Source organism: Citrus clementina, unplaced genomic scaffold, assembly GCF_000493195.1.
Source record: "Citrus clementina cultivar Clemenules unplaced genomic scaffold, Citrus_clementina_v1.0 scaffold_7, whole genome shotgun sequence".
NCBI lineage: Eukaryota > Viridiplantae > Streptophyta > Magnoliopsida > Sapindales > Rutaceae > Citrus > Citrus x clementina.
The window spans coordinates 9,152,926-9,168,571 of record NW_006262075.1 but is presented as its reverse complement, the minus strand read 5'-3'; the positions used below and the strand labels follow the sequence as shown (position 1 = coordinate 9,168,571).

Below are 15,646 nucleotides of genomic sequence, written 5' to 3'. Positions count from 1 at the left end.
GATGTAAGAATTATATGAGCATAAAAGTTGAGGCAATTTGATTGACTGTTGTTTTAAGATCCTTGACGTTGGATTAGAAATTGCCTCCAGATCTGCTGATCTGCTAATGTATTGAACAAATAATTTAAGTATTAATTAATGATTAATAAATAATTAAAACCTTATTTATATATTATCATTAAAGAATGCGTAGTAACGAATACTTAAAAGTTGAGTCGAAATCAGATAAAGAGAGAATCACGTTCCATTCAAGTCAGTAAAAATTCTAAGTAAGGGGGGCGGAATCCAACTGGACAAAAAAAGTGGGATCCACCTACCCCGATAACCGTGCCGTGGATCAACGAATTCTGATTATTATTTAGACGAGTCTAGAGGAGCACATGTGGTGCATGCAGCAGAGGATCTACCTCGAACTCGAAGTGCTTTTACGCTTTAACCAGCACTACTTGCCGCTGCTTTCGACTTTCGAGAGAAGGGAACGAACAACGAATTGCTTTTGGCGACTTTTGGCGACTTTTGGCATCTTTTTTATTCGCTGCTTAAAGTAAGAGTTGGGGACCCGACCACTTACACATTTGTAATAAAATAAGTAACTGCTTGAAAGCTTCTGCCGTACTATTTGTTGTCATGGGCTGTACCAATTTTTCAATTTTTTTTCCTTACAGGGAATGTTTCATTAACTTGGCCGGATCATGAACGCTTAGCCTGGTTTTCAAAGGACTTTAGCAAAGAAAACACATCTCAGGGGGGAAAAAAAATGAAAAAGCAAAATTTCTAGGACTTTCGGAAAAGAATTTCAAACACAACTCACAGTCACATAGACAGAGACGGATTTGAGTTACCATCGTACTACTTTTCCTCTCGCAAAAAAATAAATAAATAAATTATCTAACCGACGTCAAGATTGTTCATCAGCGTACTTTATCCATTTTGATTGAATTCTATAAGGCAAGTAGACCTAATAATCCAAAAACTACTTTTGACTTTTGATAGTGTTGAAAGTAATCCAACCCGCCAACGATAGACATTAGATCACGATGTTAAAAATGATGCAATCCGATGCTATCTTATCTCCTTTATCACTAGTCTCACTTACCTGACCTATCAAGTTGAAACTGAGTTGAGAAGAGTTGCCGACTGATGACAGAGCGATTTTGGACTTTTGGGGTTATATTCAAAGACCATACAAATATATTTAGGTCTCTAATCTCTATCTTTACGAAAGCAAGGCAACAGTTCTAAAGTCTAAAAAATTGCCGCCCCAAAACGTACAGAAACTAAATTGACTTCATCAACACGTATTTATTATTCTTCGGTAAAAGCCAGGGCCAAGCAAGTGGCGGCCATCGGCCATGGACCAGCAAAGAACCAATGGCACATGATTTCCAAAGCTCATAAACAGCACATGAGAACTTGAAATCTAGCTCATGAACCTAAACCTGGTTCCAAAAAGGACTGATAATATTAAAAAAAATCCTACTCCTGATTTGCCCATTTTCGGCACATATATTATGTCAGCTTGTCAGCGAGTATTTGAAATAAAGATCAATACCTTAGGCATAGAAATGTTGAAATCAATGTAAACGAGATCAGAACGCATTGAAAGTCTGTGGTACAAAGATGAAAGGAAGAAGAAGAAGAAGAAGAAATCAACCACCAGCTGTTTACAAATGGATGATTCTTGAGAAGCTCTTCACATTTTTGACTTTAGGTTCTACTTCATTGTACTTCAATATGTAATCTGCAGGAGCTTGATGATTCATGCTCTATGGCAAATCGAAACATGCATGTAAGATCACTGCATCAAGGGAAGGATTCAGATCTGATGCTCTCATGTTCTGTATTATCTGTGTAAATCCTGGTGGTGCAAGCTAAAAGCTTGAAAAGGGAGAACTTATAACCACTAGAATCATTTTTATTCTAGTGTTCTGCATACTTCAATCCCTAGGCCACAGAAGCCTTCAGATTAAGATTCATTTTCACTGCGCTTAATCTGCCAAAGCTCAACATCATTTCCTCTATCATATTCCCTCACATATTGGGGAAATTCGTTTAAATCAATGCATTTACCCACAAAAGCAGGAAAGGATTCACGTTCAAACCTCCGATGTTCTGCATCATCAATCACGTAGCAATATTGTAAGCTAAGGTTGGCAAGTGAAAATTCATTATCATGGTAATACTGCATTTTACACAGTAAAACACTTGCCTCCCTCCCCCATGATATAGCTTCTGAAATGCGAATAACCATTAGCCACAACATCAAGGTCATTGAGACTGAAGTTGTAACGCTTTTCCAGTGCCAAGTATAGTACCTGAAAGAAAGGAGTAAGCAACAGTTGGTTACTTTACTGATGTACAAGAAACTTGAGGAATTCATATTTAAACAGACAATAAAAATTGTAGACTATGACTTGGCATTCGAACAAAATGTCTGTTCGAATGAGCTGACCATCATTAATACATGAATTGTGAGTTTGGCATTGATTATCTTGTGTGGTTGGTGATGCGGCATGGTTCTACAAAAAAAAAGCTCTATAGTGAACCTAATGCAACAGCAGGATAAAAGATATAGAGTGATGGATAGATAGGAATATTTTCAATATTCCGTTGATTCTTGAGAATAACTGAATAAAAAAATAACTAAATTCATGTTGATTCTAAAAATACCTGTCAACCTAGATCGAGAAATAAAAAGAATAAAACTCAAACCAAGAGTTTATTCTAAGAAATCATCAATAACAAATAACCAAGACCTAGTAGCAAGTGCTATAAAAGGCATATTAACTATAACTTATCCTAATTTGACTAGAAAACCTACTTTAAGAAGACTCAGACCTAAACTAGGAATACAACTCAAATAAGCAATACCTAAATTAAACTCTAATTAGGCAACCAAATTAAACTAGAATACTAATTAATTAAAATATTACTAAATATTAGAAATTTCAATCTAAATAGGATTTCTTCAATTTCTTGCTCTGCATCAGTTGGATGGAGGCAACTGCATGTTCTTGCTTCTGAAGCAAGGAATAAGGATCATGACTTATTAACTAGCTGTTTGGTTGATTAAGTGGACATATGATATTGCTGATGTATTCACAGACAATATTTTCATGCTTGATTAATGAATGAAGGCCATCATACCATGTTGACCAGTACCTTCTTGGAGCCCAGTGGCATTAATCTCTTTAAAGTATGGAAAAGTGCATCGGTTAGATCATCACTGTAAATTACATCAGCAGCTAAAAGCACAGAAGCTCTTTGGACTTCTTTGAGTTCTGATGAGTTCCAAGAGTACCTGGGTATCACCATCAAATAACATGTCTTATGTTTCTAAACGGTTAGATGTTCAAATATTTAGAATTCCAAGAGAAATAATAAGCAAAAGAAGAGAAAGTAACACAACAATAATTGAACTTTCATGATCGTAAGCCAATCTAATGAGGAATCATATACCACCTTTCTTGAGATGCAGAACTGTTGCCCAAGCTGAATATAGGAGGCCAGGGATTCATCCAATTTAGGTCCCGTACATGAACTGACCCCTGATGACTGAAAACTCCAGAATTAAGCTGAACATTCTTGGCACAGTTGTCAAGGATGTAATTGCCATGGTCTGCCAAGAATTTAAAGGCAAGGACAGTTGCACAAAGTTTTATACAATGAAAAATATTAAGCTACAACATGAACCTAGGTTTTCAAGAATCAAATTGATAAAAATGGTGGCCTAGTTTGAAGCCATCAAATTGGCATGCGTGAATATAAATATTCTTCATGAGGTTTTCTACACCAATTTAAAATAAGATCATGACAAGCAAATATTTGAAAAGCACTTATGATGAAGACTTGAGAATGTGAAAGAGAAGATAAAAAACGTTGTCTTGAAACAATCATGAAAATTTTTCCACCGTAAAGCACTGTGGACAACTTTTGCTAGAATATTTAGCTAACTCAATGGCATGAAAATTAAAGGGGAGCCAAAAAAATCCACCGTTTAATTATGGAAAAATTAATGATAGAATCACAGTCACACTATACCAGTTAGAAATACTGTCCAAGCAACACGCGAAAGCAATATACCCGCCAAACCTGGCAAAGAAAGCAAAATAAAATCTTGTTTACATGAGATCTAATAGTTTCTAGATCTTAGGCTAATTGAAGCAAGGAAATGAAATAATTTATAAGGATCTTTGATATATTTGTGTTGCCAGAATGATTCTTACCCACCAGTTATTTCTGTCATCTCAGTGGGCATGAATTTATAAAATGTTCTAGCACCGAAAAGTAAACTAATGCTCAAATTACAAGGGAGCTAATATTCTTCTACTCTACAATCAATTAGAAAAACTAACACCACACTCTACAAACCAGGTGCTGGCCACCAGGGCAATAATAGCCTTTAGCTAAGGCTTTAAAACTGAAAGTAGCTCAATTAAAAATCATCATTAACCATTATGCCATAACGCATGACTGAGATGCATCACAACAGGCACCAGAAACCAAGATACCTGTTCCAGCACCAAGTTCCAACGAAATGATTCCATTGAAATCAGACGAGGTACACATCTTATGCATCACAAAATCAGCTAATACCAATTCTGCTTTCCATACCTGAAACCAAAATGATTGATCATGTGGCTCAAGAAAATGCTGTAAATGAATTTTATTACCTGCAACCCAACACTTGGAATCAATGACGTAATATTGTGCTGGATGGTCACATTAAAACACCGAGTAGACTGTTCTGCAAAATTTAAAAAAATAGTAATGCAACTTTTAGTCATTCTACACAGCACTTAAGAAAAGAATGTAAAACAAAATCAAACTTCTCTACTTTCCTCTTCTGTCATTGTTTCATGGAGCTAGTAAGAGGAAATCGAAACCCACCGACCAGCAGACCAACCCTATTATACATGTACATCTACATAGACATATATAATCAATTAAGAATAGACTCACTACTTACGCCACTACTTCATCTTCCTAAAACACAACTGCTCAAAGCATAGAGCTTTTCCTGGATACGATTAATACTCTTACTTACAAGCAAGTTCTGCAACTCATTTACCCATGTTCAAGAAGGCAAATTTATGATTATGGTAATTATACAAATCAAGCTCAAATTTCCTCAGACGAAATGTACTAAGGTTGTTTTTCTAAAACCACACACTTTTAGAAGAGTACCAATTAAGAGCTTCTCAGTTTCAACTACTTCTGTATCTTAGGAAAAAAGAAAAAAAAGGGCTACAGAAGGGACAAATGCACTTTTCCCAATTTGAAAGCGCTTTTTAACAGCACCAAAAGCCCTTCCAAATTACACTAACGCAACAATCCATCTCTGTTAATCAAGCATATATTATAAATTTTCGCTGATAACCAACGAATTTAAGAGAAGAACTTACTGCTGCGTCTGGGCAGAACAAGATCACCATCATCATCCAAGGTTAGCACTTCGCGCACAGAAGCAGCTGCTTCAGCTTCAAATAGCTCGTTGTATCTGCTGGGTTCAACTTCTAAATAAATTAAAATCAAAATTACTAAAAAGAAACTAGAGGTTAATTGAGCAACTAACAAAAGCCAGCAACTTTTGATGGTACCAGGAGGAAGGGAGATGGTGAAGCAGGAAATGTGGGGTCCAGAGGAATGGGGTGGGCATCCTACGTGGACCTCACTCATCACCTCCGACGAATCTTCGCCGTCCATTTTCGTGGGGTTCTATTATGACGAACTTATGATGACTTTATTGCGGGCGCGTTCTTTCTTTCTGCCGTCGACGTCGACGGGTGAAATTGAAGATCAGTAAACGACACATCTTCTGTGTAAACGATTTAGTGACGACAAATCGTCTCTTGGAAAATCCATCAGACGATTAATCGTAAATAGTATGCTTAGAAGCATACTTTTTGGGGCAAATCGTGTATTTATAAAATTTTAAGACGGCAAGTCGTCATTAAAAAAAAGAAAAAACGATATGTCGGCAACACCAAAGTAGAATTGATAGAGTTGCAAGGAATGGGAGTACCATTTCATACGCTTCAGAATAACCATCGAATAATCTTTTTTCTTCACTATGTATCTTGAATGAAACAAAAGAATTTATTAAATAAAATTAAAATACTAAAATAGTTTCTACAAAATAGAAGTGGAAATTTTTTAACAAATTTAATGAATCCTTCTAAAAAAAAAAAATTGAAACTACCTTCAGAGATCAAATGAAGATTTGATGTACCAAATAACATAAAAAATTTCATGAAAATTATGTTAAGATTATACTTGAAAGAATAAATAAATACATGATACGTCTATGAGAAATACATACAAATTTCATATACTTATGATTCTAATAAGTGATAAAACACTCGGGAATTCATTAACAGCCTATATTAATTGTTTGGTTAAACAAATTAGTAATGGGGTTGACGTAATGTTGTATTCAATGTTTCTTTTTACAAATAATATTCTCATCTAGAGCAGTAGATGGTATGCAACAGTGCAACAGAACATATAAGGATGTGTGAATAAGATATGAAAGGGTAGAAATGAGTAGAATGTAGTACTTCCTAAGCTCCTAATGCTATCTTCTTTTACTTTCCTCTAAGTGCAGCAAGCCGAGCGGCCAAGTCATCATAATCCGGAAGCTTAGGATGAACATGGCCAACACCATGAACCATCTCTGGCTGCAACGACATAGCTCGGTTATGCCCTCTTGTTCCTGCATTTCCAGCAGCTGGTTCTGATCGGATAGATGTTGTTCTTGCTGTTTGATGAGGCAACTCTGATCTTGCATTTCTGTGCCTTCTTGCTCCAACTGTGTCATCACTTCCATGTCCTGGAGAAGGATATACATTTTCTCTTTCATGTCTGTGCCTTGTGGCTCTGCTGGTGTCATCACTTTCTTTCCCTGGATGATGGTTTAAATTCTCTTTCAGTTTGCTTGATTCATGGGGTTGCTTGTTCTTACTGTAATGCATCAAAAGCTGATCCAATTTCTTCTCCTCTTCATCACTTTGATCCTCATCATAATTATTGAGAATGGATTGCATATGTTGTCTTGCCTTCTCCGCTTTCTTTGAATTTTCCTCACTTCCATTGTTAACAATTTCACGACCAGGTGGTGGTTTCAAGGTGCTTTTCCTTACTGTTGTTGGCTCAATAACTACAGGATCATGAAGATTATTTTGCTCGGCATTCCGTCTGACATAAGGCGGAGGGATAGATCCATAGGAAAAGGGCTTCCTGCTATCCACTTCCTCCTCAGAAAAACTTCCAACTGAACTTGAACTAGTTTGTTGACTATCATGGCTGGTGCTGTTTCTTCTGTTGTTGCCATGCTCTTCATCCTCACTACTACTAGGTATATTATATCTATCATTGGGGACAACTTTCCTTCCACAATATCTTAAGTCCTTTTCATTTCTTTTTGGCTCATCACAGTCCCTCAGGTTACTCATCCCCCTAGTGCGGCCATCTCTTTCTGGCAAAGCACCATCTTTTCTTCTGTGCTGGTTGGATCCATCATCCTCTGCATCATAGGAAGATCCACGCTTAGGCTTTTCCGTCAAGTTACTCACTCTATTCCCCCTATCGTGGCCAGCTCTTTCTGGCAAAGCTTCATCCTTTCGTCTGTGCCGGTTGTATCCATCATCCTCTGCATCATTGGAAGATCTCCGCTTATGCTTTTCCTGCAGAATATTCATCCATGTTGCAAGTGTATTAGCATAAGGAAGATAATCTTTAAAAGCATGATCAGTTACAGCATTACAGAAGCTGAATGTGAGGTAAATTTTAGTATCCAGGCAGAACAACTGCAGACGTAAGACACTTCAAAATTAAAATTGTATTCAACAAGCTTAAGCTGTTACACTTAAGCTGGGACTTTTGCTACAAGTTACTTTGTCTAAAAGCTACTTCTCAGGATGTCTCTATGCCTTTACTTAATCCAGCAAAGGATTCAAAAATTTTCATCTTGGAGAAGGTTGGGGACTAAAGAAAGCAGATTTCCATCCTGTATGAAGATAGAATCATTTAGGTCAATGACAAGGAAACTAACTTGTGCAGGTGGTGGCGGTTTAAACATTTTCTGTTCCAAAGACACAGGATCAAATGCTAGGGAGTATTCTTGTGCGATATCGAGCAGTAACTGAAGCTTCTTCTCCTTTGAGGGAGGGCCCGACCTTAATTTCTCAGCAAACTACATAAAAATAATTCACTAGTCAGTGCTAAAAACAAGATCCTAGGCAGAAAAGAGATCTAACTGTTGGAGAAAAGTCATGGATTCTCACCTCTTTATTGAGGAAAGGTTCGAGGGAATTCCCATATCTCTCAGTAAATACAGTTCTGAGTTCACGTAGTTCTGGCATGTCAGCAAATCTTGCTGCACTGTGCATCAAAGATTGTACAGCTTCTTTGCATTCATTAGGACATTCCCTGAAATATAATTGATTTCAAAGTAGATGATATGAGAAACCCAGCTACGTAGTTGAGGCAAAAGGTATTCAAAGCAAGAAGCAAAGAATTCGGTCGAACATAAAAAAGCAGAATTTGTCTGCAGCCTAATATAGATGTTCAACAATATGAAAAATCATAATCAGTTGCAATTGAATGGTCTTTTTGGATTTCTTATGGTTTCCTTCATTTTACTATAATACACATTTCAACAAAAATCAACCAAGGCAGAAAAATTTTCTTCCCAAACATATGCATGCATGCATGCATCTTTGTTCATTTGAACCCATGGCTTCTGTTAATTTTATGAGACACCAGAATGAAGTATGATAGTTCTGAAAAATGGACAGAAGCCATTCCATAGTAGGTTAGATGGTCACTAAACCTTTGACTTTCCATGGCTGCAAGCTTGCCTAAGATACACCCAACACACTGCTCAATGAAATTGTAACAAGTCGACCAGTTTAGCTCTACCAGAAGCCCTTCAGCCTGTTTCACCATCCATGAGAAATAAATAAGTTTTTGGCATGTGAACTGTATAATACAGAGGCAAAATGAGATTTCTTTATGCCGAATATAAACTTTCAGCTGTGTTATAGTTCCTAACATAGCTAAATAACAGGGTACAATTATATAGCTACACAACACAGTACAAGCATTTTAAATCATTTGCTTATCTCATCTTGTAACTAGCTTGTCAAATAAATTAAATTACGAAAAGTAAATAACAGGGTACAATTACATAGATACACAACACAGTACAAGCATTTTAAATCATTTGCTTATCCCAACTTGTAACTAGCTTGTCAAACAGATTAAATTAGGAAAAAGTTAAAAACAGGGTACCGTTATATAGATACACAACACAATACAAGCATTTTAAATCATTTGATTATCTCATCTCGTAACTAGCTTGTCAAACAAATTAAATTAGGAAAATGTCCATCTATACACCTTAAAACAGAGTTAATATTATTTACATCTCAAAGTGGTCCATTTTTGTATCTCATACGAGTGTGTGAAGAAAAATACATCAAAATAAATTGCAATGATGTATATGCAAACAGAGGAATGATAATTCTTGGGCCAAAAATGCCAATGCCAAGCACAGTAACAATCAGGTGTAATAGAAACAAAATGTGGATTAAAACAAAAGGACATGTCTCCAGAACACATGAAACCTATTGTGGCAGCCCTGTAACAGACAATCAAGCACCTCCTTTAGGGGCTTATTTTTGGGAACGACATATAAAGAAACCACAAACTCCAGAAGAGATGTAATCTTCCATAACAAACAACTATCCGGAAACAATTTCTCATGATTGTCATGACTAAATCACATGGACAAAATCACAAAATACAGTTCATAGCAGTGCCATAAATAGAAATAAATTTCTGGATTATGAAAGAAGGTGGATTTGAAGGCAATAGAATACATACATGCATGATTAGATATGACATAAAGGCCCTAGAAAAGTTATTTTGCTGGTGTAAGAACAAGCAAATTGTAACGTGCCATGTGAATTAATTAGAGAAGTACAAAATTTATTGAAAAGTCGTGTTATCTCAGCAGAAGCAAACAACATCTAAATTCCATATATTATTATAATAGAAACTTCAAGTTGCATATTAAATATAAAGAAAACAAAGAGAAAATTTCATCACTTTCTGATTATTAAACGGAAGAAGAAAATGAAAAAAAATTAAAAAAAAAAGAAAATAATGAGAAAATTAAAACAAAAAAAGTTTGATATATTAATCATATTATGCCATTCATAGATATTATTAAACATCTGAAATAAAGAGAAAAAAATCATGAAGCAGAGCATGGAATTAACAAAGATCATGAGAATTCAACCGTGGGCCAGTATTTCTTAAAATTTAATAAAATATTAGACATACAGAAGCAACAATCATACAAATAAAACACAAATGACACCAAAATAAATAAATAAACAAAAAATTACCCTGCCATAAGCATTAACATCAAGGCCATTCCTGAGAAGCTCAGCAATGTCATTCTTCAAGTACTTCTGAACCGCATTCCTCTTCTTTATAATTGTTTCCACTCTTGTCTTCGAAAGCTTCAACAAATGTTTACTGCAATAAAAATTAAAAATGTGAGGAAAGGAAAAAAAAAAAAAAGAGAGAGAATACAAAAGATGAACAAAAAGAAATAGAAGGCCAATTTAGAGTTTATCTTTTGAACATACATTTTCTTATAGAATTTTGATCTCCCTACGTCAAACATGTTGGCAGTCTCTTGATAAAAATGAAAAAAAAAAAAAAGAACAGAAAAATCTGGTTCAAAAACAGAGCAAAAAGATTAAGTTTTGGGGTTAAAAAAGGTGACTTTTTGGTAAAAGGGATCAAGTAACATGAAGAATGTGCATTAAAAGAAACCAAAAATGACAAGAAACGAAGGTTTTGTTGAAGAGATAAACGCCAGGAATCAAAGCAATGAAAAAGCAACAAAGGAGAAGTAACAACAAATGGGTTAAAAAAATAAAAATGGGTGTTGAGTTTTTTGCTTTTCGAATGAAAAATAGAATGAGAGGCTTAAAGGGTACGCTAAAAATAGATTCGAGGAAGATGAAGAGGGAGAGGAACTTGAGAGGTTACAGAGGAAGAGAGAGAGAGGCTTTGCATTTTTATATGTAGAGAGAGAGAGAGAGAGAGAGAGAGAGAGAGTTAAGGAAGAGCTCAAAAAGAAAGGAGCGAAAGCTGAGGGGGGAAGAGAGAGAGATTGCCACGTAGGACGGTCTTTTCTCTCTCTTCTGCCGCTCACATAAACTCATTTAACTGCGCGCGTTTTTTCTTCTTTTATTTGGACCATTTAGGTCGTAACTGTAAGAATGATATTACGATAATACCCCGGTGTTTATTGTAGTGATTATTAATGTACAAGGTGCATTTTAATGAAATTTTTTCTAGGGTTTTTGAAATTTTTGATAAAAAATTTGTAATAATTACATTCGTAGTTTATGGTATGTTTGTTATGAGAAAGCATTAGATGAAGATTATGAATAATTTTTACACCCAAGTATTTGAGTGGGTTTTAAATAATTATCTTTAATTATTTATTCGAATTCGAATAATAGAAGATCCTTTAAATAATGATTTTATCTATTTCTTATAATTATTCACACTAAACTACAATGTTTTAATGGCGGAAGTACAAAGCTAAGGTACACATATTTTTATTTTTCTCAGTCAAAGACTATTAGTTATAAAATTATGTTAAAAATATTTGCACATACACCATCAATCAGGGTATTTTAGGGATCAAAACGTCTTTGACTTAGAAAACATACCGAAAAATATTAGACAGTGTATAAACCGCGGGAAATCGAGGGTTAAGCCGGTAGATTTTGCTTCCTAATTTTGGGGATTGAATAGATCTGCATGTGTTTTTGCGCTCACTCACATTTTTGTTAAATAGTTATTAAATAAGTTGTCAATTAATAAAAAACTCACTAAGAATTTTTTATATCTTCTAAGACCCTTCAAATCTCCAATTTAGTATTTACAAAATTTTTTTGGGTCTTTGTGTATATTTTTTTTCTTTTAAGATTTTGTTGAGTTCATCAACTTTATATATATATATTCCCATTTACAGATTATAATGAGATGGAGATGAAACATGAATCATGCGGCGTGACGGTGGAGTTTGGATTATGTACCGATTTTGAGGGGGTTTTGAATTGTATTTTTGTAGGAACAAATTTTATTACGTAAGTGAAAGGCTTTTTATTAGTGAAGTATTCGTGAAGAAGTGAAACACAAATAACTTTTGATTTGTAGAGTTGGGAACTTAGGATAATTTAACAACGTTACTTCGACCATAAAAGGAAAAAAAAAAAAAGGTTGCAAAATCTTGACAAATGCATAGAAAAACTAAAATACTAGGGCAGTTATAAAGCAACTTTTATTTTTATAATGCTTTTAGTCAAAATTTTGTAACCCAATTTTTTGTCAAAATAACATTCTCCTTCGATTTCCAAGTTATGAATTAAGAAGGTCCTTATTTCAAACATACAATATGGTTAATCTAACATTTATTGGTTCAATTTTTGCATAGTAATTGAAGCTATTGACCAGAAGTCTTCCTAATAATCTATAGGTTTTTTGTAAACCCATTATTAAGTACAAAAGGAAAATAAGCAAAATGCCAGGTGACAATTAGCATATACAGAAAAGAGGAGGATCAAGTGCACTATTTTGGAAAAAAAAAAAAAACAGAACAAATATTTGACGGATTCTAGATTTTAGGCTAATTTAATTAGGAAAACTCTTTGACTTTTTTTTTTTAGTGAAAATTTAAAAAATGAGTTTAAAAAAAAAATCAGATTTATTCATGTTTACGAGGGTAAAACTCCCTAAATTTTAGTGATAAGGACAGCCAAAAATGATAGGCAACCCGTTCGTAGCTGGCCAAGTTTAAAGGCAGAGCCTGCATGAAACTTTCGCCAAAAATGACAATAATTTCCCGACGACAGGTCAAAAGACAAAGATTATAGACTGTACAGCTAACTACCCTTTTCATTCTTTCTTAATTTTTTGAATATACAGTTAAGGGTATTGTTCCAATTCTGTGTGTGTGTGTGTGTTTTTTTTTTCTTTTTTCCCCCTTTCTTAACACATTAAACCCAAAAGACTTCAATCACTCAAATCTCAATCCCATATTTTAAATCAAAGTATTTTTATATATATGAAAGATCCCCGTTTCGAGAAATTGCTTGGCAAAGCTTGCTTGCTTTTAGCCTTTTACCAATATAAAGCATATCCCACAATAAAAGAATAAAGATCGTGATAAAAAATTTCTCAGGATTTGGGTTCGTTTCAGGCAGGAATATAAAATAAAGGGGACACCACTTTCTAGTTACATGCATATCCATACGTTGCTTGTAATTTGAGAAAGCAAGTGAAGCGCAAGAAGCAGCAGCCCCATGACTTGTCGCAAAAGCTGGCTGAATAGGACACAGCTGTGAGGAACATATGGTAAGGCTCCATGTGTTACGTTCTTGCCAAGCATTTGATTCTACTTCTTTCTTTTTTAAAACAAAGAAAATGTGATGCCAGTTGTTGGTTCAAGTCTTGAAAAAGTGTTGAACCTTTCCAGTATAACTATAATTGATTAATTTCAGCCTCCAATAAGGTTAATTTGTTCAACTTTATAAAGAAAGCAGCCAATCATTTGCAAAATAGATCCCTTAATTTTTGCATATATATTAGGCTTTGAAAAAGTTTGATTCATTTACATGCTTTCTAATCATTTTATGCATTTGGTTGTACAGTGTCTTCCAACAAATCTTCCAGGACTTTTCTTAATTAAAAACCGTAAAGAAGGTTTTTTTTTTTTTCTTTTCAAAAAACTTTATTGATTAGCCTTATGTTTAAGTCATAATTGATGTTAGAACCAATACTATGATATGCGAAAAAGAGCAAGCCCCTGCTGTATGATAAAACTAATCGAAATTTCTCAAATATTTTAAAATACACCCAAACTCTTCAGTATCAGGTTTTTTGCTAATCTTTCCATTTTACTTTGGTGGTTGTTTGATATAAGAAGTACGGATATTTTTAATTAATAAGTAATTGAATTGTCATACATACATTCACACATATATATCAATTAATTTTGCATTTAATATTTCAATTAATTATGAACAAGTTTTCAGAATTAATTGAAAAAAATGGCAATCTCTTACTTTTCCCCATAATTTTCTTTAATTTTTAAAATTAAATAAATAATTAAAGGTATTCATATTCCAAAATAAAAAAACCACCAGGCACAAAATGATAAAATCAGAAAAAAAAAAATTGACAATCTGAAGATTTGGATGTGCTCTAAAATTACATCAGAAAAGATTTTGATTAATTTTATCAAATAAGAGGGGCTTCACTCTTTTCTCCATTATAACTTAGGCTAATTATTAATTAAGCAAAATCCTTGCACAACTACCCTCTTATTTTGTTAGATGGTCATCAGAGGAATTTCATTTTAATTTCCCAAGATTCTACATATAAAATACGGGTTATAAACTTAAAAAGAAAGAAAAAAATTAATCATAAAGAATCAATTTAACTAGGCACATTCGAACATGGAATTTGATCAATATATAACTTCTTGCAACTGTAGAAGTGGTTGAGATACGGTTCCTATTGGTCGCAAGAAGTCTCCCATATGGCCACAGTCTTGACTTGTTAACATGTATCTTAGCCGGTTTCTTACTAAATAAATAGTTAATTAGCAGCCCTTTGATAGTTGGTGGCTCATGGGACCATTGTTGCACCATCAAGCATGACTTGCAATGTGACATGTTCGCTAAAATTATCATTCTTCATTAAAAAAAAATTAGAATAGATTAAGAAATTAACGAAAATTTTGTACTCTCTTATGTTCTAATGAGAAGAAAGTCAAGTGTTGTTCATTAAAAAATTAGAATAGATTAAGAAATTAAAGAAGACTTTGCACTCTCTCAAGTTCTGATGAGAAGAAAGTCAAGTGTGCAATCTTGTGATCTTGTCCCCAAGAGACAGAATCTTCAATGTGTTTTGAGTTTGAGCATTGAGATAAACACAATGAGGCTTGTGATGAAAAAAAAAGTTTTTAAAAAAAAAATTGAAACCTTCTCATCAAATATTGATAATTATTAAGACGAAATTCCGACGTTTAATCTAGATCAATAATTTATATTAGCTCATTTTTCCTTTGTTTATGTCTTTTTTTTAATAAAAATTTTAGGCTCAAACTGGGAGCGAATCCTAACAAATTGCAAGTTATTATTACCCTTAACTCGTTGAATTCAATAGATTTTGTGGAGACAGAAGGTTAAAAGCAACAGTATTTGGACACCTTCATTTCTGGTACGATCACATGATCGATCAAAACACAAGTGGAATATAAAAAGGAATTAAATTCAAGAGCAGCTGGCAATGAGTTGGCAAAGAAGGAACAAATTAAAAGGCTAAAAATTGGCAAAAGATTAGTTGGATATGGTCAGCCTTGTGGGGTTGGGCGTTTGCCATTTCTGTTAATTATAAAGTTTTGGAGTTTGCTTGAAAATGAAGTTGTTGAATATCTCGTATAAACGGGGGATGCATGAATAATAACTATCGCTAGTGACCCTGCCATATGGCAAGTCAACCTCAAGTATTCCACAACAATAATTGCTTTTGATGTAGCTGACAGATT

At 34.3% G+C, this 15,646-nt stretch overlaps 2 protein-coding genes across 3 annotated transcripts; both read right to left on the bottom strand.

Moving 5' to 3' along the window:
- Positions 1-1,486: 1,486 nt before the first annotated feature.
- On the bottom strand, positions 1,487-6,056 carry LOC18036591 (methyltransferase-like protein 22). 2 transcript variants are annotated; one of them, XM_006426944.2, is made up of 9 exons: positions 5,601-6,056; positions 5,406-5,516; positions 4,674-4,747; positions 4,512-4,614; positions 4,042-4,092; positions 3,463-3,619; positions 3,148-3,301; positions 2,210-2,315; positions 1,487-2,112 (listed from the first exon to the last, which is right to left on the bottom strand). In XM_006426944.2, the coding sequence occupies exons 1-9, from the start codon at positions 5,704-5,706 to the stop codon at positions 1,967-1,969; spliced, it is 1,008 nt and encodes a 335-aa protein (XP_006427007.1). In that variant the 5' UTR covers positions 5,707-6,056; the 3' UTR covers positions 1,487-1,966. The 2 variants fall into 2 exon arrangements, with proteins under 2 accessions (XP_006427007.1, XP_006427006.1); XM_006426943.2 differs by having other exon boundaries at positions 3,163-3,301.
- Positions 6,057-6,367: 311 nt separating this feature from the next.
- LOC18037268 lies at positions 6,368-11,173 on the bottom strand. Its single transcript, XM_006426942.2, has 6 exons — positions 10,662-11,173; positions 10,416-10,548; positions 8,834-8,937; positions 8,286-8,430; positions 8,054-8,194; positions 6,368-7,685 (listed from the first exon to the last, which is right to left on the bottom strand). Exons 1-6 carry the CDS (start codon positions 10,697-10,699, stop codon positions 6,588-6,590), a joined length of 1,659 nt encoding a protein of 552 aa, XP_006427005.1. The 5' UTR covers positions 10,700-11,173; the 3' UTR covers positions 6,368-6,587.
- Positions 11,174-15,646: the final 4,473 nt, after the last annotated feature.